Source organism: Gopherus flavomarginatus, chromosome 25 (assembly GCF_025201925.1).
Source record: "Gopherus flavomarginatus isolate rGopFla2 chromosome 25, rGopFla2.mat.asm, whole genome shotgun sequence".
NCBI lineage: Eukaryota > Metazoa > Chordata > Testudines > Testudinidae > Gopherus > Gopherus flavomarginatus.
This window is the reverse complement of record NC_066641.1, coordinates 12489046-12515713: the sequence shown is the minus strand read 5'-3', so window position 1 is coordinate 12515713 and position 26668 is coordinate 12489046. Positions and strand designations below refer to the sequence as shown.

At 37.6% G+C, this 26668-nt stretch overlaps 1 protein-coding gene across 3 annotated transcripts in view; it reads left to right on the top strand.

Annotated features, from left to right (window-relative positions):
- Nucleotides 1-26668, top strand: part of IKZF3 (IKAROS family zinc finger 3) — a 50977-nt gene that overhangs the window by 18261 nt on the left and 6048 nt on the right. For 2 of the 3 annotated variants that reach the window (XM_050934527.1, XM_050934526.1), the window contains exons 4-7: nucleotides 9573-9833; nucleotides 10554-10721; nucleotides 13228-13344; nucleotides 21930-22046. In XM_050934527.1, coding sequence (XP_050790484.1) covers nucleotides 9573-9833; nucleotides 10554-10721; nucleotides 13228-13344; nucleotides 21930-22046 — 663 coding nt within the window. The remainder of the gene's footprint in view (nucleotides 1-9572; nucleotides 9834-10553; nucleotides 10722-13227; nucleotides 13345-21929; nucleotides 22047-26668) is intronic. The other variant, XM_050934528.1, reaches the window with a different exon arrangement.

The following is a 26668-nucleotide window of genomic DNA, read 5'->3' as shown; positions in this document are numbered from 1 at the left end:
AATACTCTTGATGTATTTCCGTATCAGTCTTCACTGTTTTCAGTGGAAAACAGGAACATTGCAAATCAGTTGCAAGAAAATCTGCAGTTGTAGCTAGTAATTTAAAATTCGCACAGTCTCTTGGCCACACAAACACACTGGGTAATATGCTCCCTCTGCCTGCATACTGCATGCTCAAAACATGCAATGGAAAGGTTACACACGGTGAGTGAAATTCAGCCTTTCACACACACAGCCCAATAAATAGGCTTCACTCTAGTCTGATCACTGAATATAGTGCAAGCAGTTAGACAGAGGACTATAGTACTAGGTTAATAAAAAGCTTGGTGAAGCACAAAAAAAAACCCTTGCTGCCCCAAGGGAATTGAAGTTGTATGCTGTGGTGCACATGGTGTATGCCTGCCTGCAACTATGAAAAAAACCTGTTCCTATGGTGCTTCCTGTAACTAGTCAGAAAAGAGACAAGCAATGAGGCAGATATTGGGGGAAGGATTTAGACTTCCCTTTCCTTTTCATATCCCCCACCATGGTGGCCTTGAGTGGCAGATATGCTTACCTGAAGAGTCCTTAATTTAAAAATTAAATGAAAAATGTTTGTGTCCATGGGAGACACAGGTCAAGCACAGGTATTGTAATTAAAGTCTCAATTCCGTCATTGGTTGAGGCAGACTACTTTTTTAGTGTTATGAATGTTAGCTAGCTTTCATGGTTGTGAAATAAAAAGAAATAGAAGCCACATTTGTGGTTTATGGATGCTAATTGCTGCTGCATTTAGGTGTGTGAAAGGGGGCGGTTAAAAGGCTGGAGTGAGACAGGAGAGGCTGACAAACCCTCGCTTAGGCGCTCACTGAGGTTCCAGTGGTGCTGTTTAGCACACGCACTTATCTGCTTGAAAAGGAAGTGCCGTTTTTTATCAGAATATTACATCTCCCAAGCCTAGATCGAGCCCTGCCGCTCATGGGACTCAGGGTTTATCTCACAACATCAGCAGTACTTTGCTGCAGAAGTTCACTTAACAGGGGATTTCTGTAAGCGTTAAAACCAGGCAAGGAGTCTGTACTGGTTAACTGTGTCAAGTCTGTGAGCTTTGATAGCTATGTATGAACTGAAAGTCACATCTCCCTAATGTTATCAACAAAAGATTCACTCTGCTTTGTTTTAACTCTGCAGTACTGTACTGTCAACAAAAAGCAATACTGCCAAACATTTTTAATGACATCAACAAAAATTAGTCAGTTTCATTACAACTTGTTTATGAATGACATACAGTTGCAGATTGTGTTGTACTGGGCACTTATAACAGGACCCAATGTAATTAGGAATTAGAGGTATGAAAACTCAGTAATCTTGATTGCCTTAGCCAGAAATGTGCAGCTACTTCCTTAGTCTGTTTAATCCATTATCCTTACCTAGGAAAAAGAGACTAAATTTCTTTTGAGGTATGTGACTATTTGTATCATATCTGGTCAGAGAAGGCAAGGTCAAAGAGAAAAAAGGTACATACTATTATTCAATAGATTCTGGAATTTTTTTCCAGTAACATTTTTAGTTCTCAAGGTAAATATATTCTGTACTCACTTTTCTTTGTTCACATTGTTTGTATTCCTTAGATCCATACAATACAACTAAGAAATTAAAACAGGGACAATTATTTTCTCTTTTTGTACTGAAATGAAATCTAGACCAGGGGACCTATATTTTCCCATGCAGTATACAATGCATGAGAGGTGAAGATGAGGGAGTGGCCCTGGAAATCAGATCACAGGTCATATTAGATAAGAATCAGTTTACAGAAACATGGGCTAATAGAGAATATCAATTAAGATAACTCACACTTTATCCCCAGACCTATTTATGTGGCAAAAAAGGATGAGTTTAATAATGTTTGAGTCACTGGAAAGATGCTGGAATGCAGAAATTAACCCGGAGGGGTCAAAGCTAGACTAAAGTGCAAAAAATAATTCATGGATTATATTATTGCAACAAAGTAACTCTGGAGGGGAAGCATTTGTAATCTAAAAATCTAGCTTCAAAACCTGGATTATCAAGAATTATATATTCAAATCCTGGCTTGGTTGACTCACCTTTCAAATAGATAAATTAAGTTTCATGCAGTTTAATCTGTTTGGGTCTTTTGGGCAATACCTTAAAAAGGAAGGTCCTGTCTTCTCTGCAGGTTCATTAAATTTCCACTGGTACTTTTCATAAGGGTAGGAATTTGCCTTGCTTTTTTGGGCCAAAATGTTCCCTTCTTTATGCATATAGTGTACTGGCTGCTAAACTCCACACAAGAGTGATTACTCAGTCCGGTATATTGTGCATAATTTTGAAAATATTTTGGAATCAAATTTGCTATATGAATATCAGTTACTATTATCAGGTGCTATTGGAATAAAGGACATTTGAAAATCTACTTGAGAGTGATTAGCAGGATTGTACTTTAAACATTTCAGATTTTGAAATGCATTTTAAAAAACAGATGACCCAAGAAAGTCAAGCCTGACTGATCACATTAGTAATATGTCTTAGTATAACCTTTAAACACTAACGAATTAGATTATCAGAATTTAACATGTAACCTCTTTCAGTCTGACTGTTATGTCCAGATGTTTTCTGATTCAACTGTCTTACTGAAGTGTGATTTAACGGTTGTGATTGTATCTGGCTTTCTGGACTTTAGGAATTGTAGATGTCTTTTATGAGTGATGTTATCTAAATAGTAACAGAAGAAAACTCAGTTTAATCTTTTTTTTTTTTTTTTTAAGAAAGGGAGATTTTAAAGGAGACTAAAGTTCAGAAAACCAGTGCCAGAAAATCTTGTAAATTAAGCAACATTGGCATAGACAGGATTTGAATGGGAGAGCTCAAGATAAAATTCAGGCAGTGCAGGTGATGCAGTAGGAAGTGGTGTTCTCTCTGAATCAATAGTAAACTCATATCCCCAAATAATGCCTGATGTTCCAGTCAGATTTCATCCAGGATGCTTACATTCCACTTCCCTAAAATCCTACTGCAGCTTTAGTTGGATATAATATATAGTTGCCATCTTTCAGTCAAGACAATTGATAATACATGAAAGCTAACAGACAGTACTCTTTAAAATATTTGGGCATAAGATCCTTCATGAAATTATAGGTCTCCACAAGGGAAAAAAATCAGTATGTTAGTCTTTGATTAAAAACCTCTAAGAAGCTGAGGGTTAGGATTAACTCTGAATTTCCTGGCTCACTTGATTTTACAGCATAATTCTTATGATGTTTTATTTTGTTGTAATTAATTATATTTTAAGATACATCAGATTCTATTTTGATGATAGGAGGACAGTTATTAAAAGGGACATTGTTACAGATAGACGTTAAATATACAAATGCTTGGAAGATTATTCCTGATTTTTATACTATTTGAAGTGCTGTATTTGTCTGATTTGCTTCTATTTTTGTCTGAAGTCTGAATAAAAATAAAGAGACTAATTAGCATAGAACATGCATTCCACAGAGAGGAATTATGAAAGTTTCTCTCCTATTTTTAGAAGTGAAATTTCTACCAGGTGCACGCTACATTGGCTCATTTAGATATCACCCTTGAAATGTGCTGTATACAGTGTATAAGTTAAATGGGTGTTTAATTCCTTATCACTGTAAAATGTAGATGGTGAATTATAGAACTAAGATTAAAGACACTAGTTGCAACAGACAAAAATAATATGACAGTAATAAAGAACAATAGGGCCAGATACTCACTGAAGTCAATGAAGCTTTGCTGATTTATACTGGATGAGGATCTGATCTATAGATTAAATAATTATTTTGATAAGACAAAATCTCCAGCACACTGGCTCAATGCTTGGAACACCTATGGAGAGTGAAGCAAAGATGGCTTTGCGCTGTTCCACCCGGTCCCTGGTGCAATGTAGTGCAGCCCCAGTCTGCTGGTAAGCACATTGTCTTGTAATGCGACTATAAGACCTACTGGGATTGCCAGAGTACAGTTAGTTCCAGCCTGGCCTATTCTATTCCTAGGGCAGAAGGGGATATGGTTGGAGTCAACTGCTGGGGAATCATGAGTTTTGAAATTAAATGGACAATCAGGTGGAGAAATACAGAAAGGTCGCAGCTCTGGAACATGGTCTGGAACAATGGAGAAGGGCTGGCTCAGAAGACAGGTGTTAGGTAGTGGAACCTTTTACTTCTGCTTGCCCATGAATCCAGTCCAGATTAATAGAGCTCATCTGATGGTGATTCAGGGGACTATGAAATGATTTGAGAATATAATTTCAGTGCCTAGTGGACAAATGATCTTCTCACAAAAATCACCACAGTCACCATTAATTGGCCTTATCACCAGTTTCAGCAGAGAAGCCTCAAAGTCTGACTGGGCCAGGAGGACTTGAATTCCATTCTCATCCTTACAGTTGATACCTTCAGCCACGTTGACATAATGGTGTGAAGGAAAGATCCTCTGCATCTGTTTGTGTTGTCCTGTTCTGTACCAGGCATAGCTGTGTTGGTCAGAGATATGATGAGGTGTGATTTGTGACCGACATAGCTGTGTCGCAAAATCCCTTAGATTCAGTAATACCAGCAAAAGTGTAGTTTTACTGGTAAAAGCTGCATCCACACTAGGAGCGCTTTACCAGTATATGTATGTTCTAAATGGACAACTTACCCTAAATGCTAAATTACTGAGGGACAATGTACTCTCATTCCTATATTTGCTTTCTACAGCCAACTCACTGTACAACTTTTCATGAGTGATGTACCCAAATACTTGGATGCTAACATTTAAACTGTATTGTTAAATTTATTCATCTAAATTTGGGTTATTGCTGATCATTCATTATATGTATCTTATGACTTTTAAACAAACTTCGTATTTATGGATAATCTAAGCACTATACCCAGATGTACAGACACTCTTTCTTAACCTGTGTATTACATAATTTTTTGACATTAACTTTAATAATTTTTTTTATATCTATACTAGCAAAGTGCTTGTAGTTTAGACCTGGCCTAAATCGCAAGCTGCCTGCCTGGCACCTTTCTCCAGTACTAAGTATACTGAAAAATATTTTTGTAATCTGTATTGAAATTTTAAAAAAAGTGTTAAATTACATGTTCATTAAATCTTAAGAAAACATGGAAAGGAAAGAAAAGAAGTAATTTATCTAAGGTTTTGTAATTGGATGAACTGTGTGCATCTCCTCAATATTTAATTATGGATTTTTCTTCTTTGTTTACCCTTTCACTTGACATTATTGAAAATGGTTGCCATGTTATAGAATTACAGTATGTGCACATTGTGTTATGTTCATTGGGTAGTGATTGCTGAGCTTTACATAGACATTCAGGATTGTGAATTCTCTTTAATATGTAAACTCTTATGATTTCTTCAGTTTTGTGGTATACAACTGTGCTATTCTGCTAGCATAGGCTAGAAAATCTCACTTTCTGTGAGGTGGCAAAGAGTAGTTTTAGTACCTCACAATTCTGTCTTCCACTCACAATTCTAGGAACAGTTTGTGGAGACATTTGCATACTGTATGTAACAATTCATCAGTTAATATCAGTCAGATACAGGTAGTCACAAAACATTCTAATCCTTCTCTATATATTCATAAATATATATATATATAGAGAGAGAGAGACTTCCTTTTTGTTCTTTAGTTCTCCAAGCTTCTAAATCCTGTGAACAGCTGTCAAAATCTGGTAAACTATCTAGATGCTTTCACAATTTGTTTAATTTGATAGTTAGGAAATGGCATACAAGAAAAGCCTTTTCTTTTCTTTTTTTTTAAGTCTGGCTGAACATCTGTAACATTAGGGGCTCATTATCTCTGAATTGGCATAGCAAATCAGTAGCATCATTAAAATGCCACATTAAGATGATTAAGTTTCTTTGTTATCCATTTGACTTTTTGCATGTGTTGAGGATTTCATTATTATGACCCCACTTCTCGTACAATACTTGAGCAACATCACCCTGTTGTGCTGTTGCCTTTAATGGCTTCTGATTCTTAATCTTTCTGTCTTCTGTAGCATCAGTAACAAACTTTGCTCAGTAACAGCACAAAACTTACATTCTTTTCCCTGTGTTTGATGTCAAGGAATTGGATTAAGCATGGCAATTGAAGGCTGTTCCCCTGAGAATTCTTATTAGAGAGTATAGTCAAGACAACACACTTGTTTTTCTTAATTATTTGCTGTTACTGACTTTTTATTATTATTCTTGAATTTACAGAGCATACATATGCAGAGTTTCTGTGGTGACTCAGTCTAATGTTGCCATCACAGCTTTATATTTTGGATCTTTTCCAGAACCCATTGTTTTTACAGTGTTTCAGGTGAAACAAAAATATTACTCTGGAGTATGTCTTTCATCTCATAATCATCACCCCAGGAAATGAAACCATGTGCATCAGCCCTAATGTATCACACCGCCACTTTGTTATGTAAAATCTACCAGATCCTTTCTGCTGTGTGTATTGTCTTCAGGAGGGGCCCCAAGAAGGTAGTTACCCAGGCCAGGACAGATTAATTAATTCTTCTCTATTAACCTCTTCACTTTCCTGAACACGGAAGGGACAATATGTATTTCAGTGAGAATATCCTCATCTTTCCTCACTTTAATTCTCCTCCCCCATTCTGTGCATTCTCCTTTTGGCTGAGGAGGACTAGATTGGACATTCTCTGGAACCTGTCAAAATCTCTCTTTAAGCAACATGAAGCATCCCCACCCAACCACCAATGTTATGCTTCCATAGGGCTCCCTATGCCTGCCAGCTTGCAAAACAAAAAGGCCAGGACTAGAAATTGAAATTGTCTCCTGCATGGCAGTGCAGACCTCTACTACCACTTGATCAATTATTGACCTACTTTTCCTAGGCCATTTCTATTCCTTGGGAAAATGGCATACATATTGCCACTTGTTCTCTTCTCCTATCACAAGCACACTGAGGGACTTTGGTAGTACTACTTTCCCCTTAATTATGGCCAACATCTTAAGGACATATTTCTATTCCAACATTCACTCAAAATGAAATACCTCTTCCCTAATAGGTTCTGCTTTCTGCTATCTTTTAGTTGTCAGTAGCTGCAATTTTCCGTTGAGGTTCTTTTAACGCCTACATGCAAACTGAAAAGCACTCAAGCTTTGGTGGGATATCACCGACAGCTGGAGTGGTAGAGATGATTTATGGGGGAGGGCCTTGATCAGAACTCAGGTGCATCCTTCTCATTTATCATCAGAAAACAAAAACATTGCAAACAGTGTGCAATAAGGAAAAAGCAAAACAGTTATTTTCCATGGTGGAACCATAAGATATAGCTCAAACTATACCAGTCTGCATCATCTGTCCCAGTGGAAATCAGGGACAAAACACATGTATAATATATACATGAACATTGGCATATTTCTCTAAAGAGTACAAAGATGTGAACCATGAACTTGTGGTGGGAAACAGAAAGGATAAAACTATAGAGATGTCTTCTAAATCAGAGGTTAAGACCAGTTCTGTTCCCCTAAGCAGTTGCATTTAATACAGATGACAGGTAAAACATTAATTAGTAAGTGGAAATTTAAACATATTTCTGAAGGTATCAGCAAGGTACAGCTGCAGTGTGCACTTTCTTTTAACACACTGTACAGGACCTGATGAATTATTTTGTAAGGATTGTCCTCTTTTATTAAAAAATAAATCTGTGTGGAAAAGAGTTTTGTTAAACATTCCCCCCAACAACTAGCAGTAAGTATTGTGCAAAGTTATACAACTAGAGGCTACACTAACTTTTGCTTGAGCCCTGTCTGTTCTGGAGAATCCCCCACTTGGGGGCATGGGAATGGGAAGCAATAGCTTCAAGCAGGGAAACCCTGTCAGTGTTGTGACTCCAAAGGAGATGCACTGTCCAGGAGGTAGATAGAGAGGCAGGGTTACTCCTGAAACAGATAAGAAGAAATAAGGTACCTGTGTGGATGAACCTCTAGTGAACCATTACCCAAGACAGGTCTGAATCCTTGGGTGATCTGTGGGCTCTGAGTGCCAACCTCCCTGCTGACAGAATCATCTATGGGAAAAACCGGGCGAGACCTGGAATTTTCCTCATGACCAGGACCCTCACAACCACTTGCCCCACCTCCTCATACCTTTAAGCCAGAAGTAAGGCTACAGGCAGAAAATTGCACCCTAGTGGGAAAGGGCTATATACTTAGACAAAAGCATACTTGGTGCCCATATAAATGCCTGAGCTCACTGAAAGTCTTCAGGACATAGGAGTATTTTTCTTCCATACTTTAGCTGAGAAGTTTGACTTCATGAAAGGGTTTATTGCTTGGTTTTTATTTTTTCACTTATTTTTTTATGCTGTCACTTCATTTTCACTGACACCAATTGTTTTTTCTCTGCATCTGATGTGGTTTCTTTATCAGATCCAGAGATAATGCAGTTTTGATAGTCCATGTTCTATACATTACAGAAAGGGCACGCACCTTGCTTAGCAGGAAGGCCATATTTAACTGTCTAACCCTCATTTCTGGAAAGGAGCAGGTGGCCAGGAGTGCAATACTTTCAAACAGGAAATTACATATTTTATCTCTAAAAGAATGGTCTGCCTCCTCATGTTTTTACTCCTGGAGCATCGTCTCCCGAGTGAGGGGTTATTATTTGCAAATGGCTAACTACTTGTGCCACTGTCCCATCTTGCCGGTAGGGTCATTTTCTAACCGAAACCTAAGAGGTTGTCTTCATTAGCCACCCAGAAAAAATGGGAACTCAAAGGACCAGGAGCCTTTCCAAGGACATTTAGGAGAAGGAGGCCAAGTATGGCCTAGCAATAGGGCAGGATGCTGATATTCGGGGATACCTGAATTCTTTGTCAGATACGTGTTATGTGACTGTGGGCAAATATCTTGGGGAGGAATTTGACCTCTGAGATCTCTTTGCAATTTTAATGGAAATTAATGGGTGCTTCTAAAAGCTTTTGAGATCCTTGGATAAAAATTGTTATTTGAAGTGATAATTAGTGAAAATCCTGATGAGGATTGTTGAGAAGAATTAAATTAAAAGGGTCTCTCCTCACACTACAATATAGGAAAAGCAGAATTGCATACTGGATCACAGCTGTGGTCCATCTAGTCAAGTGGCAAGCACCAAATGCTTCAGAGGAAGGGGCAAGATTCCCCTGTATTCTTGGCCTCAGTGACATCCTGAGGCAATAATTTCTATAGTCTCATTATGTGAACAAATATTTTCTTGTATATACTGTACTGTATATATAAGGTAATAATAATTTGATATATAGTGTATCATGTATTTATATAGCTTAGAAGTAAAATATCCCCCAAAATAATTAATATATATAATTTTTGTAAAGGTTATTTCTTTAAGATTATCACTATAAATGCAAGATCCATGAGGACTGATGCCTTAACTGTATTTCATTATTTTTGTGGATTTACGTCAAACATGCAGAGTTATTTTAAACTTTTTTATATTAAATTAGCTAATGTGGATTTGTTTTAGAGAGACATTAGAGCTTCTAACATAATTTTTCATTTTGTGCTTTATTGCTCACCTGCAGATGACTTGGTCAAAGTGAAGGGTGAATACAATGAAAGAGAAGAGAGTGCTTTGAATTCAGAGCCTATGGAAAATACAGAAGAATCTGAAATACCTTACAGCTATTCAAGAGAATATAATGAATATGAGAGCATTAAACTGGAGAGACATTCTGGTTCATATGACAACATCAGGCCAACTAGTGGAAAGATGAACTGCGATGTCTGTGGATTAGCCTGCATTAGCCTCAATGTCTTGATGGTTCATAAGCGTAGCCACACTGGTAAATGTCCCTATATTATCCTTGAAAGAGCTACAGTTTGACAGCATATGATTTGAGTGTGGTCTAGTGATTAAAAGGGTAGCAGGAATCTCTGTTCCCTTCCTGAACCTGCAAATATGACCTTGGGCAAGTCACTTAATCTTTCTGTGCCTCTCTTTACCCATCTGCTAATGAATACAATAATATTTACATATCACATCAGGGTTGAATGTTTGTAAAAGCATGTTTGTGAAGTGCTTTGAGAATTTTGGATGAAAGGCACTAGCACTTCGTCATGTAAATACTTCTTAGTCGGTCAAAAACCAGGAGTCAAGCTGTTTTGTTGGTTGCTGCATCTTGCTTGCATGCCATGCTTCTCCTTATACCATACCTTAACACGAAGTCACTATCATAATAGGTACAGACTGGAAAGAATTAAAAAGATTTTTTTTCCTGCAAATTCTCAACATATTAGAATCAACTTCCTCAAGAAAATGTATTTCCAGTCCACAGAAAAACTATACATTTGGAATATTTCTCATAAACTGACACATTGTGCCAAATTCTGCCCCCAGCTTCACAGGTAACGTCCACTGAGGTTTACAGGAGTGGTGTGTGTGTCCCAGGGCAGAATTTGATCCAGTATCTCATTCTTTCCTCCTCCAACAAGGAAAGGGTGAGGGGCTGGAGGTGATGTCCATATAAATATTTAATGTCCTTTTTTTTCAATGTCATTTTAAGGTGAACGGCCATTCCAGTGTAATCAGTGCGGAGCGTCCTTTACTCAGAAGGGTAACCTCCTCCGCCACATTAAACTACATACAGGGGAAAAACCTTTTAAATGTCATCTTTGCAGCTATGCCTGCCAAAGGAGAGATGCACTAACAGGTCACTTAAGGACACATTCTGGTAAGTGACTACAGAGACACAGATGTTGTAAATGTGTGTCACTAGGACATCAATTGTGGAAAACAGAAAGGGTTAATCAATAAGGTTTAATCTGCCAGTCGGATTCTGGAGACCTAACAATTTGCAATGATCTCTAGTTCTATATATGGTACATTCCACCTAGGGGCTCAGTTCTGCTCTTTGCTGCATGGATGTGCTAGTGAGGAAAAGGTTGTAGGAAGCCTTTCTTTCAGGAAAGAGTACTATGAGAGAGACCCAGTTACTTCACTTGTTTGCACTGCATAACATCTAGGCATGGCCTCTGCGTTAGGAGATGTGGCCATGCCATCAGACTCTCAGTTTTGATAGTTGCAGTAAACTATACTCCGCTAGGGCTTTCTCATTCTTGTCTATTAGAGCTGTTCTATCCTGTATCATCAGAATGGCCCCAGGAGAATATCCAGGGCTGGTGTCACTCAACTACCAAATAATACCTGCCCTTTTTAGTGCCTTTCATCTGAATATCTTAAAGAGTTTAACAAATGTTATTTAATTTTTTTAACATCTATTAACACATTATATCCATTTTACAGATTGGGAAATGGAGGCACAAAGTTGGGGGTGACTTGTCCCAACACTGCAAGTCACTCAGAAACCTAGGAATAGAACCCATATGTTCTGATTCCTAGCCCTGCTCTTTAGCAATCAGATCATACTTACTCCTTTTTATTTTTATATGTCCTTAATGTATTACATAGAGGTTTAGAAAAAAAGCATTTTGAATGACAGATACTATCTATGTACTACCGTATGCAGAAAAAAAAGTTTAACCTTACAAAGAATCAAAGTTAAAAATGAGATTCTTACATGAATAAACAAGGTTCTGATTTGACTTTGACCCAGATCAACAAAACTACACGTCCCCATCAAGACACACATAAAAACATCATGCTTCAAATGCATCTTAATCAACAATGCAGCAACCCTCTTTGGCACAGCTGCCAAACAATATGTGAACTAATAACCTTACAATCAGAAGCTGTTTGTGATTTAAAATTGTTCTGAGAAGTCTGTTAGTGACTAATTAAAAGATGTTAAAATCTTTAAATAAATAAACAAAGGCCCTAATTATACCGGATTTTGGGGTTGTTGTTCTTTTTGTATTGGTATAGAGTGCAAATTCCCAATATATATGTGTTGTACTGATTCAAGAAGGGGTTTGCACCTGCGTGCCTTTGAACTTGTCTGCACAGAGTGGCACTAGTTTAATATAAGGGATGTTTTAGACTAATTCAATTAAAGCAGTGTAAAGGCTGTATGGATACTTTTATTTCAGTTTAAACTAGGTTTATTTCAGCTTATCTTAAATTGATTAGGAACATGTTTACCCTACATTGAAATAAGCCATTCTGAAACTGAAATAAGAGCATCCATATAGGGCTTCCACTGGTTTTATTAACCCTGTTGAAGTAAATCAGTACAAGGTTAAGTAACGATGATTCAAGTCCTGTTTCAGACAAGTGTAGTGTCTCTATGTTAGGGGGTTATGCCAAGAGAAGCTAGTGCTTAAGAGTAGGGTACTAGGAATCAGAGCGTCTAGGTTTTGTTCCTGATTCTGCAAATGTGGAGGCTAACTTATGAAAGTCTGAGCCTAAGAGCACTGCCTCATGTAATCTTAGGATGTGAAATGCATTAAGGAAAACTGAACTGTTCTGACATGCTAAGGGTGAACAAAGGGAGACTCTTTATCCTTCCAAGAGGGAGAAGATAACATCTGAATAGATCTTTTTAAAAGCAACATGCTAATTAAATGATAATAATTTACATTAGTAGTGTTAGCATGGTATCAACAGATATGTATCTATTGCATATTTATTTTATATTCTACCAGGAAAAGTCTATCATTCAAAGTGCTGTATTCATTTTGTTAAAACTGTGCTTACTTAGAAAATCTCAGACATATTTTAGCGATTATTTATAACTTTACTAACATAAAATGACTATCCTAGGGTGAATTCGTATCCCATACACCATAAATTGATCTGCAGAGTTTGGATGAGAACATAATCTAGACCCTGACCTGTGAGCAGTCTGCAGGGTTCCAATACTGCCTTTCTGCAGTCATGATGTCAGAATTTGGGCTGTATGAATCTGGAAATCCAGGTCCAGTAACCCCTTTGGTATGCCCCTGTTGGCCTGTTTTCCAGCCTACTTGACACAGATCTCAGCTGCATGCAGTGCAGAAGCTCTCTGACAGATATTCCATTACTGTAGTAGGGCACTGCTAGACTTAAGTAATGAAGAGAGCCATGTATGGACCCTCCATACTGGGGTGAATTTCACTCTTAGTTAACCTTGATTTCATAGTAATAAATAATAATAATAATAGTTACCAATTACATAGGAATTTAAGGCATCCCCCAAGTGTTAAATTGAGAGTTATCAGTAATTATGTGGTCATATACCAGAAAGGCAGTGTTTCATCAGTCTCATGTGGTTATTTTATCCTGCCATCTTTTCTTTCTAGTGGAGAAGCCCTACAAATGTGAGTTTTGTGGAAGGAGTTACAAGCAGAGAAGCTCATTAGAGGAGCATAAAGAGCGATGTCGTACTTACTTGCAGAGCACTGGCATGTGTGAGGCTGGTGAGTTTATCAGATTACAGTGCTTGTCTTTGTATGTTACAGTGCCTTAAAAAGGGCATCTGGCAAACTGTTAATTTGCAGCCTGAAAACAGTTTTCGCTACAATCATTTGTAGTAACCTAAGGGACTGCAGTTCTTATAAGAAGGTCTAGCTTAATGCACCCCTCAGGCAGTTAGTTAAAGAACGCTTTTATTTTAATTACTTTTTTATTTCACTGTTACTTTCAATAAAACATCCAGAATTCTTCATACACAGCATTTCTGTAGGTGACACACACATTAAATTAAATTAGTCCTACGCTAGTACTATTATGTGGTTTATTTCATTAGATGAGTTGCTGCTGGTATTTCATTACAGCAATTGTTTGCATGTGTTAGTCCATTCAGAACAATTTTCAGTAGATTAATATTTGCTGTTTGATACCATCATAATCAGTTAGAATTTGTTAGTGTTTCAACTGCAAAAGTATAGGGCTAGGGGATGGAAATGGGGTGGGAATTCTGACACTCTTGCTAGACCAGCCTCTAATGCAGAGAGAAGTTTAGATGGGAAATATTGAATAATAAACAAGGAGATAGAAATATGCATATTATGTGAACATAAAAAATCCATGTTCCATTTGCTCACTTTCAGGGCACGCTGAAAGGGGCTCATACGTTATACTTGGCTTTTGAAGGGAAATGGTAAAATTGAGGTATAGGCAAAGGCAATGGGTATTAGTATTTGATTATGAGTTGCTACTTGGAGAAGAGGTCAACTGATTGAACTTAGTTTTGTAATTTTAAATAATTGACACAGCATTCAGAGCCAGAATAGAGGTTCTTTTTATTGTTCCAAATTGAAACAAAATAAAATAAAAATAACTTTCTTGTGACAATGTCTAAGTAGTTTAATAACTGAAAACAACCGTTTGTGAATTCAGGCAAACTAATTTTACATTCATGTAGTGTCTATATTGGTCAGTGACTTAAATTCCTTTAGTTATTTTGAAGCAAGGTTTGTCACCTGATTTAAAAGTTAATTTCCAATAATAGTTTGTAACTTCTGTTTTCCTTTTCATTACTCCAATACTGGATTTCAGAAAATATTTCAGTGACAAAAGTAACAACAACAATACTCTCCCTTTCTATAGCTATTTTCATCAGGGAATTTCGAAACATAAATTAAGCCTCACAACATCTCTAAAAGGTAGGAAAATATAATTATCCTCATTTTAGACAGGCATAGAGAGATTGTGACTTGCTGAAAGTTTACAGACCTAGTCAGTAGTAGATATGAGTCTAAAACCTCAGCATTCTGGCTCCCATTCTCCTGCTCTTATAGGTAGGAACTTCCTGCCTTGAAAAGTGAATGTAAAGTATCAAGCCTCTCATTTTTGGTTCTGAATTTGAAATAGATGTTTCTTTTCAAACAAAGAGTTTAAGTGCATGTTTTCCTCTGATAAAATATGAAAATTTAAAAATGTAAAATAAGGATTAAAATACTTCTTTTATGTGAATAATAATAATAAATAGTAATAAAGTTATGGAATTAACATGGACACTTCAAACATAAAATTCTTGTTGGGACATGGCTATCAAGAAAAAATATTCAGCTATTTTAGACCCTGTTTCTGCAAGCAGCACCACAAAGGTAAGCCCTTGCACCCATGGAGCCCCACTGATTTATTAGGATTCTGCAATGGGTGCAGGGATTCCTTCCCACCTTGCAGAGCTGCTTGCAGGTTTGGCCTTTAGTGTGAAGAAAAAAAAATTCAGGAAATGATGATTTATCAAAGTTAATTAGTGCTTCATAGAGTGTTTTTCCTTTTTGCGCACAAAGAAATGTGTTAAGTATCAGTAAAACTAAATGGTTAACTGAGTGTGTCAGCAAGTTGTGATTTTCATGAGAACCTGTACATACCATAACTGCAGTTTTATCTTACAAGGTACACTCACATGGTGGCAATCACATTGAGATGTCCACCACAGGGAAATTGAGGCACAGAAACTTTATACGTACTGTAGATTTCTGCTTTATAGTCGTTGCCATTATTTGTACTCACTTCAGAATGGCAACTTTTCACTTATCCATAATCTCTGAAATATAGTGCTAAAGTAGTACAGTATGCCATAAATTGGTCATAGAGGAAATATAAATTTCCAGTACAGCATTATGTATCGGTATATTCAGCCTTTAAGGCCTCATACCTTAAAAAATAGTAGCATTGTAAGATTACGAAAAACAGGAACTCAGATCTTGCTGAGGCATTTTTGTTCAATTCTCTGCTGTTAGGCACTGTATTAGATGGCATATTCTGCCCTCGTTCCACACGTGGAACATGCATTGATCACAGTGGCTGATATGCAAAAAGATTCACCTTATGTTTGTCAATATTTCAGAAGTTTCCACCTCAATGTGGCATTCCCCACCTCCCCCACCACACTGGTTGAGACAACAGGAGCAAAATCTTGAAATGTCATATCATTGCTCCTCTTACCCGTAACCCTGCTGCTGCTATTATGATTATTCTTATTTATTACAGTTATGTCCAGAAGGCCTAACTAATCTCATTGTAATAGGTGCAAAAACCCATAGTAAAAGACAGTCTCTATCCAGAAGAGCTTTACACCCTAATTTAAGACAAGATGCAGTAGGGTGTGTAATAAATAAATGGAGGAAACTGTGGTGGGAGGATGAGGATAATAGTAATAGGAACATGTGATTATGTAGACCGGCCACGGGAACAATTATGATTTCCATATGGTGCTTCAAGGAGACACATTGCAATGTTGTGCTGACATTTTTAGACATTCAGGATAATATTAAAAAATACCTAAGAGACGTTGGGCTCCTAAATCTCACTTTCAAAATTGGTTTTAGGTATTTAGGTGCCTTAGGTGCCTCATCAAAAGGCAATGAGGTTTAGGTTCCTAAGTGCCTAAGTGTCTTTTGAAAATGGGATTCAGGCTTCTACAACACTTCAGCCCTTTTGAAAATGTTGTCCTTAGTCTCAGAACTGGATGAATATTGTGATTTGTACTTAAATGGATCTGTTTTTTCAATTTACTCTCTTCTATGAAAACTAGAGCAGAGTAAGACCAAGACCTGTGTTCTCTGGAGTTAAAGCCAGAAATTCACTCTGGCTTGGAGAGGAACTTAATAGACTCCAGGAGCAGACAATATATGTCATAATTTTTTTTCCTCAACATAGATACATGTTTTGATGACCAAGTCTATTCTCGCTGCTTTCAGGAGAATAAAATCTGCAGGCCGATCCCATTTTTTTCTCATCCTTCTCCAATAGTTGTATCTTGTTACTAACTTATAAATGCAAATATTAACCTTCTTTTATTAAAAAAAATAAACTAAAACCAAACATACAAACATATAATTTCCCTGAGGCACACAGGCTCTCTACAAAGCTTGGAGAATATTTATTCTTTTTAGTGACTTCTGGACAAAGTCCATAATCTAAAGTTGAATTCCAAAAGTTAAAAGTAATATCCGTGGACTGGGAGTCCTGTAAGTGTCTTACCCTCTTAATGCCTCAGTTTATCTCTAAAATAGCTATAAGATTTACTGCACCTATCTTGCCAGAAGATTGTGAGGCTTAATTATTGTTTGTATAGCTCTTCGAGATCACTAGAAAAAAAAACACAACACAGTAGTAATAATAGTAGCAGAAGCAGCAGCAACAGCAGAATACACTGTGTATTATGGAAACCTAATGTATCCCTTAAAAGTTGAGTGTCAGACTGTTAATAGAACTACAACTGAAATAAATAAACTGAAGAAAAGGGCAAAAAAATAAAAAAACAGAACTCTAGTTAAACAGAATTTTCAGCAAACTCCAGTTCATCCATTCTTTTAAAATTTTAAATAATTTCCCTTTGCATTTTAGTATTCTACTTGCTCAGAATGTGGCATTATAACAATATTGCTGAAAAAAAGATTTTATGTAACAGGGTTGTTAGAACTTAGCTCCGTCCTTGATAACAATCTCTGATCACACCGTTTTCTTAGCACAATAACCCACCTCTGTGTTCCACTCTCCATTATTTAGTGACCACACAGTAGATGTGACAGGAAGCAATGCCTCTAATTTGAGCTTCATTTAGCACTTCAGGGTTTGCTAACGATGCCCACATGCACTAAAAAGTATAGTCACAGTGTGACAGAAACCACATTGTGGAAACAATTCATTACAGGCCGAATGATAAAATATCAATGTTCATGACTGGAAGAAAAGGACCAACTCCCTCTATTTCTACAGCATGGTAGTAGACAGTAAAGCTTACTAGAGACAGTGCTCTCTTAAGAAATTAGTATAACGAGTCTCTGCTCTCAAGAAATTAGTATAACGGGTCTAATGATTATAGCAAAAGTGGTGGTCAGTAATGAAAAATAGCTCACATGTATGTAATGCTTTTCATCCCAAAACGTTTTTTAAACAAAGGACTAACACTGAAATGTGCACACACTTACATCTGAAATGCGAACACTGATAGAGTGGACAACAGCATTTATAAGCACTACACAGATGTCTAAGACATTAAATGAAGAATGCCATAACCAGTTGTGACTTCAGGGAGAGTTCAGTTGAAAATGGTCAGGACACTAGAGCTAACACTCCCTACTCTTGGGTAGAAGGCCACGATCAGAAACTTGGCTTTACATTTCATCTGAAAAACAGCTCCTCAGTGTTTGTAACACCATGCTAGGGCATTGATTAGTAAAGGTTCAGAGGGAAAAATACCTAATGGATCTCCAACACTTCCTGCAGCACCCTTGGGAGTTTTTATGGTACTGTCCCATTCAAAGATGAACCATGGCCAACATGATTTGATTTGAGTGACATATCAAGATCACAGTCTAAAGTAGTATAACTTCATTGAGTCTAGGTTTTCGATCATGCTTTTCAGTTACTCTCTATGTAACCTTGGGCAAGTCATCTGTCATTTCCTTGTGCCTCTGTCAAGCCATCCAGAAATCAGTTTTCAGATGGTTGCTGATTTAAATCCAGATCCTTCTGAGCCATCCTAGGTCAATAAGTGACAAAACAACAAAAACAAAAAAAGATGCATGGTGTATTTAGATTATATTATTTACTACGTGTTGAAATGACACAGTTGCTACTTGAAACATCAAGTGAATAAAGTACCAGAGCAGGAGTCAGGAGATGTGGGTTCCAGTCCTAAAGACTGGCTAAAAACTGACCAACTGCAATTGCAGTCACTTTAGAAGACACATTGCCTCGTTGAGCCTCAGTTTCTTCATCTATAAAATGGACATAAAGATACTTACCTACCTTTGAGAAGTGTTTTGTGATCTTTGGATGAGGAAAAATGCCACATAATTACTAAGTATTATTCTTTATTAATTAAAGGGACAAGAATGAACAGGTAGATGGGATTATCTCAGGCCAGCCTTTAGACAGGGAGAACTGCACTGATAAGGTGTGGGACAGCTGAGCCTATGCCTGTACACCTCTGCTACAGAAACAAACATATTGTTTTTCTAGAACTACATTTTGAAGAGATTGCAAATATATTTTGCAGCCCATATTTTGGAGTTTCTTAAAAACAAAGGGCTACTAGCATGCAGAAGAAAAAATTAAAATCATGAGACACAACAGTGTAGAAAACTGACATTTGCAGATGACCCAGAACATACTATGTAGGTCAATATTTAGTGTCTCTTCAGCAATCTCTTCTCTGCACAGAATATTAGTGTCACCCAGCAGGAAGCTGCATGTCTACCATTTTAGACTGTAATGTTGTAAGGTTCCATCAGTGGTAAATAAATGGCATTGATAAAACCAATTTGACATCAAGATGCTAAGGATAACTCCCAATATAGGTCTTGGGCTGAGTAAAACATCTTGTAGTCACCGTTTCTTGCTTCTAGAGTTCTACCAATAGATACATAAGGTAGATCTGAGAACGTATATTAAAAAACACCACCACCAAAAACTGATGAGAGGATACTAGGGAAGACTTAGAGGCATAGGAGGAATAAAAGAAAATAGAAAAAGCAAACAAACCAAGATCTGTGAACAGGAAAGAAATAAACAAGTAAGCAGTACTGTTATCACATATTTATTGTGCCCTCTTTTGCGTTGATATTTTTCATTCCAGTGAAAAGCTTCTGGGTCTAAAAAGTGACCACAGTTGAAAACATAATCCTTAACTTGTTTTTGTTCAGGAGAGATGTGGGTTGCTGAGTTTCTTTTCAATATTAATAGCAAACTGCCTTGTACAGTGATCCTGTCAAAATCAAAAGCCTCCTGGGTTTAGGATGATTCAGAACTTGGCTAGGAGACCTCCAAAGATAACCCAGGGTGCCATACGGAGTGGTGCTGGGGATTTAGTAGCAGGTGCTCTTCCCCTGAATTAGTATCAAACCAAATGCCCCAGCATGATGCTAAGGCATATGGTGTTGCTGAATGTGACAGCTTTTGGATGAGATGTAAGCTGACATTAAAGATCCCATTGCACTATTTGCAAGAGTTAACCCAAAGATCCTGGCCAAAATCCAACTTGGGTAATTAAATTTTGCCTACTTAACTTTCTCTTGCAGTTTCAACTGATTTTGGTATTCTTCTTCACTTCCTCACTTCAACTGCTATGTTATGTTTGTATACTCTATCACCCCAGAGGCAGCTGCATTTTAGCAGTTGATAAAGTGATCTCTGTTTATAGTATATATATGTTTCTTAAGTTTGTTTAGCAGCTTGTGATCCTTTGGATTAAAAAGAATCACAATATAAAGGCAAGGTACTATTATCTTTAAAACACTGTGAATGTGTTCACTTGTGGGTCTGATTTATCATGTAAATCAATGGAGGTACACTTGCATAAGACCAGAGTAACACAATGGAGATACAGACCTTGTTATTCCATCCATTCTAAGTCATATATATAGCTAGATTTCATGGCAGGAGCAGTTTAATACTTAACACTTGTGAAGCACTTTACATATTCAAAATGCTGTACAAACATTGATAAACTAAATAATCATAGCTGAGGTTTGATGAGTCATGGTTAGTACTGATTGAAGTACATCCAATATCAATAACAGTAACAGTAAACATGTAAGGTTTAACTTATTTTTAAATGTCAGAAAAATACTGCACAATAGCTTAAAGGAAGATGATATTGCACTTTTGTTTCCACAGCCATATTTTACGTTATTTCTACTGCTGTATTTTTAGCAAACAGATTAATTTAGGTCTAATACTTTATAAACTGCATTTAATTGGTCTGCAGCATCAAAATGTTTATGTAGCCTCCATTTATGATAAGACTTCTCTCTAGGCAAGGCGACAAATCTTATGGTATCCATGTGAAATATGATAACATTTAAATTGTCCATTTACAGTGAGGTCATCCCACAGCCCAACCTGCTGTGTGACCTTGGGCAAGTTACTTCCCTTCTAGCCTTTGTCCATTTAGATTGTAAGCTCTTTGGGGCACATCTGTCTCTGATATGTTTGTTTAGTTTCTACCCTGATGTGGCCCTAATCTTGGGTAGTGCCTCTTAGTGGTGCTCTAATACATATCACTAATAATAATACCTATCCCTGAGGAGAAAACAAGAATCTGGGGGCTAGAGCAGTTAAAATCAGAATGTGACTGGCAATACTGGGTTGAGGTGACAAACAGGTATTCATGGCTGGTCCAGTTCATAAGTCTGGAGAAATTTGAAGAGGTTGAGAGCATCCACAGTGTGTGAATGTGTGACAGTGGGCGCTGGTTAGTCTTACTCTGGAATATGGTAAGTTGCTTAAAATGGCCAAGAGCCACAGCACTAGATGAACAGACACACACCGAGTATTCCTAAATTTCAGAAATTCTAGGAAGTTTAAATAGTTTTAAATAGATCTGAATAGCTAATGATAAAACTGCAGGTGATGCATAGATGGAGGGTGCACAGTGAATTTCAGTTGTAACAAACAGAAAAAATGTAACACTAGATAACAGACTTTTTCTAGAATCTGGAAAAAAATTGGGAATGGGAGACAGTATTGTAATGCTATTTAAAAAAATGTAAAATTTATAGGACGTTTTTATGTTTCTTTGTTGCCAGCTTACTAATGACCCCAGTTTCTGAGCAGTATTATTAAAATGCTTGCACTCTTTTGATAATATAACATAGGGACTGTATCTTTTTTTAAGCTGTCTTGAAGAATTTTGTTGGTCTGCAGCTGTCACATAGTGTTACTCAGAATCAAAAGGAAAGCCGAGCAGGGCTTATATCTCCATCTGTATTTTGTAACCAACCACGTCCAGCCTGTTTATTTTACACTTCCTCTTGCTAATGAAGATATTGGTTTTGTATGGGTTATGCTCTCCTGCACGAGCTTAAGACTGCAAGATTTGTGTGCGTTTCTGTGCTTGGTTCCACTGACCGCAACTGGTGCCCAAGACGCAAGGAACAAGAACAACAGAAAAACAACAAAACAAGTTTACATCAGATCTCCAGACTGTTTCCTTCCAGTTACTGTGGCAAACTCCGGAGATTAAACCATTCATCTCTTCCTTTTTTTTCTTCTTTTTTTTTTTTAACCTACGTGTGTTTTCTTTTCACATTTTCCAAACTAGCAAGCGTGGAGGCAAGGCACATCAAAGCAGAGATGGGGACTGAAAGAGCACTTGTGCTGGACAGGTTAGCGAGCAACGTGGCAAAACGAAAAAGTTCAATGCCTCAGAAATTTATTGGTAAGAATAAATATTTTTTTCACATGCAGCAGTTAACTGTGTGAGGGCTGGTAACCAACAGATACAATAGCAGTACTTGTTATGAAGGGCCCTTTCTAGTATATCATGTATTTAAATAAGGTAACTTCTGCTTTCCTGCTGTGCTTCTACTTACTGATTACAGGTATTTGATAAACAAGAGAAATTGTTCAATTAGATAAATGACAAATAGATCTGAATTCATACTGTATTTTGTGTACCTGTTTGTGTTAGTGTTTGCATGGTTAATAAATATACATTTTACGGGGGGTGGGTGGGGTGGGGGGGATTGGAGCTGTATGTGTGTGAGAAAACCTTTCTACTAGTGTTTTACTGGGGAAGAATCAGAGGGCTTGATCCTGTTAGGGGCGAGTACCTTGAACTCTCATCGTAGTCAATGGAAGTCGAAAGTCCTCAGTACCTCCTTGCAGGAGGCACTGCAGAATAGAGCCCAAAGACAGAAAATTACTGAATTTTTGAAAGTCATTTTTAAAAATTTGAATCTGAATTATAGGGTCAACCCCTTTCTTGTTCTGGTTAAAAAATATGGCCACAATACATTTCCATAGAATTTACTTTGGGTTTAATTTTATAAAATCAATGTTTGGCAAATTGGAAATCTTAAATAGCAAGGCCTCATATAATTTGTTGTTTTCTTTAATGAATGTTTATAAAATTGCTTTCATTTCATTTCAGTTTTACTGAATCTTGAGCTTTCAAAATGAGATTATAAACAAATTATCACAGAAAAATATTTGACTCTAGTTTATATCACTGGTATACTAAAATAGCCCAGATGTTTTCTGCAGAAATCAAAATAAGTTTAAAACACATTTCTTTTTGCCAAGTAGCCTGCTGAAATGGGTATGTAGTACTAGTAATAATACTTATCTCATATGTAGCTAGATTTGTTTCAAGTTTAAATAAAAAACTATATACTGTGATATTTTAATTAAAATAGCTAACCAATCAAAGGTGTAATTTTTAAATAATCCTGTATATCTGAGTTTGATGGCAGGTCCTGTTTCTCAGCAGTGCTTACCTCTGTCTGTGGTCATAATTATTTATTTTGCACTATATGAAGTTGTGTTTGAGCTCAGGAGTTTAATTAGCCTGCAGTTATGAAACATTGCTACTAATAATGTCTTAATCATACATTTTCCAGAGGGATATATGTGGTACAGGATGCATAATTTTCTTAATATACATTTTCTATTGCAAATACTGGCCTCTGTGGTAATTTACATTCACACTCTCAGAAAAGAAAGAAAGAGAATAGTGATAGAAATCATCTGCCAGAACTTGAGCAAACCATTTTCATACAGTCTGATCTGCACCCTGCATAGAGGGGTACTAAGGATGTTTCTTGAAATTCTGGGCCCAAATTTTCAAATCTGGGTACCAAAGGGTAGGCTCCTAAGTAAAAATTTAGACATCTAAATAAAAGTGACCTGATTTTCAAAGGTGCTGAGCACCTATAGCACCTGTTGGTTTCAATGGAAACTCGTGAACTTTCACCATGCCAAAAAAACAAACCACTTTTACATAGGCACCTAAATATGGATTTAGGACCCTAACTTTAGGTACCCAGGTTTGAAAATATTGGCCTTGGGGATTAGGCCTTGCAGGCCATACTGTGATTCCTAAAATGCTTCTCAAGTTCTTTAGCTCTTCTTTTTGGTATTGAGAGCAGCCTCTGATTTTTGTCATCATAATTCATGGAGGGGGAGGGGGATGATTTTACAAGGTGCTAAACACTCTTGCCCAGGGCAACAAATAACTTAATCCTTGATTCAGTAAACCACTTAAGCATGTGTTGAACTTTTCATTAGAATTTAAGCACGTGGTTAAAGTTAAGCATGAGCTGAAGTGCTTTGCTCAGCACCTTGCACGATAGAGCCCTTTGTATTCTATTGTAATGTTTCATTGGTACAGTTTATTAACAGTGAAAGCTGACACAGTGGTATAAAGAAGTGGTTTTGGGGATAAGTTGGGGGCACTGAGGACATTCTTTTAGTGATACAGAGTAATTGAGTTCTGAAACATGCTGTTTCTCTAGAACCTCTGCTACAAGCATGACGTGGTTGGGTATTATGTGAAAAAAGCATGAGTCACTCACTCCCTTTTATTCTTGAGTGGCATGTTTGCAGCAGCAGTCTTTTCGACCTCGACTTGACTTTTGTGACTTCTTGAACTATATGTGCAGGAGGAAAAATCTGCCAGGACAGTTTTGTGATTTCTTGGGAAAGAGTTCTCAAAAGGGTGCTGATTTTCCATTTCCTCAGGAAGGAGGGATAAGGAGATGTAAACCAACAGGCCAGCCTAGGCTCGTTTCTGTGAAAGAAGTCTACTAACAAGAAAAACTATTAAATTGTCTGTTGACTCCTCTTAAACATGGTGACATTGCAGACTCTCACCCTTTCTGTAGGCCAAACTCTGGCCCATCGTGTAAATGGCTCTAAAAGATTATGTATCCCATTCTGACCAGCAGTGGCCCCATTGTGTAAATCAGTGGTTCTCACCCTATTTATCATTGTGGGCCACATATTGTTATCTGGGCTGCAGGTTGAGAACCACAGTGTCCCCCAATTAAACCCTCACATAAACCCCTATGCTCCACGCCCTCTGCCCAGAGACACCTCCACAGACTGGGGCCAGGAGCGGAGAGCTGGGCAGGGGGCAGGGACCCCAATGCCCACCATGCAGGGCCTCAAGACCCGGACCTGCTGTACAGGGCCAGGCAGCAGCTGGCTGCCCGGACACCGCGCCCCACTATGTGTGGCTACGTGGCAGTTAGCTGCCTGGAGCTCACTGTGCTGCAGGGCAGCTGGGAGCCTGGAGCCCATGGCCTTTAGCACACAGCTAAGATAGGCTACAGCTGTGTGCTAATTGGCCTGCAGGTTGAGAACCACTGGTGTAAATAATTTGTGTGGGTATGTGCAGTTGCAATTGCCATGACATATATGAATATACATGAACAAACCATACCCCAGACTCCTAAAACTTACCTGAGACCTTCCCTTCATGGTTCCTGTTGCAGAGGTTCTGCCTTTGGCCTTTCCATCGGTTTTGGGAGAACAGCTGTTGCACTCCCCGTCTTTCTGACAGATTTCTAATGTGTACCAAACTTGTAGTATTTAGCACCTTGTAATTACCATTTCAGTTAGCCATTTTTTCTAGTTGTACGTTAAGTGGAACTGATACCCAGTAATAGGAATATAGCTTGGTAGGCAAACCTTTCAATTAAACTTGCTCCTCTCTTGAATAGAATATACATTGGGGTAGATCCTCAGCTGGTGTAAATCAGAGTAGCTCTATTGAAATCAATTAAGCTGTGCCAGTTTACACAACTGTCCATATGGCTCATTTTGCGCTACTTCTTTTTGAGAGCAGAATTAAAAATATCTTTCTCCCCAGTGGTAAATGTGCTAGTACAGTTTTGAAACTTCAGCAAATACCGCCAGCTCTCTGTGTGAAGTAACTAATGGCCTGCCTTAGTTAGCAGAGCAACAGGAAGCAGGTTCACTCCCTTTTTCCAGTGTCCACACCTCATCATGTCACAAAAATCTGCATACTGCTGTAGAGTAAGCATCACTGAGCAGCAACTGGCAATGTGTTTGCATTATATGATCGTGTGAATTCTGAAGGGGAAAGTTTTGCATTAAACTGAGGGGAAAAAGATTAACTGGGGAAAGATATTTCTTAAAATGTGTAGTAGTTAGCTTTGTAAATCAACAGTAGAAGAGAATGTAGGCTTGGTTCTTAATTTGGTGTTTCACAGTAACTTTGTGGTACTTCCTTTGGGAGCAATAGCAATTTAACTCACAGTAATCTCATGCATTGTCCCACAATGCTGCAATAAATAAAATTGTATCACTACTTTATGCCCTAATTAATCTTCTTCACTTTATTCCATTACTCTCATGCACTCTTGCCTTTTCCTAATCTACTCTTCTTTTCTTTCACCCCATATCTTGTTGCTGTCTTAATGGGGCAAAGTTTGAGCTGCCTTTTATCTCCTTTTAAGCAAAGAGTTGTTGACTTAGAACACAACAAAATCGGTGGAACTCCATCCGTTCGCCTATAATGTTTTGTTATCATTTGGTATGATGTAAATGCAGTGAAGAATATATACTTACTAATTTTTCTGACATTTAGTGCCTTCAGTAATGAGATCTAATAATAATTCCACTTACTATATTATTGAATATGTAACACCTTTCATCCCAAAGTGTTTAACAAACTTAATAACCTGATAAATACATGTAGGAATCATTCACCTACCACTGTTTATGGTGTGGCATATGGAAGCTTTTTAAAGGTGCACAGCACATGACACCCCTGTTTATGTCAGGGGAGTGAAGTTGGGAATTCTATCTAATTGAACTATCATATGGAATTTTATGGAAGCAGAATGGAATTAACTAAGTGGGAGTTTGAACAGGATCTGAGGGCTCTCACATCTATTGGAAAAAGTAGTGCCAGATCGTTAATGACCACAAGAGGGCAGGGCATTTGTTTCAACTCTTATTTCAATGTCTGCTGAGCTTTTTAACAGGAGTTTCATAGTAAGATTCTGTATATTTTTGCTCTTGTTATTTTTT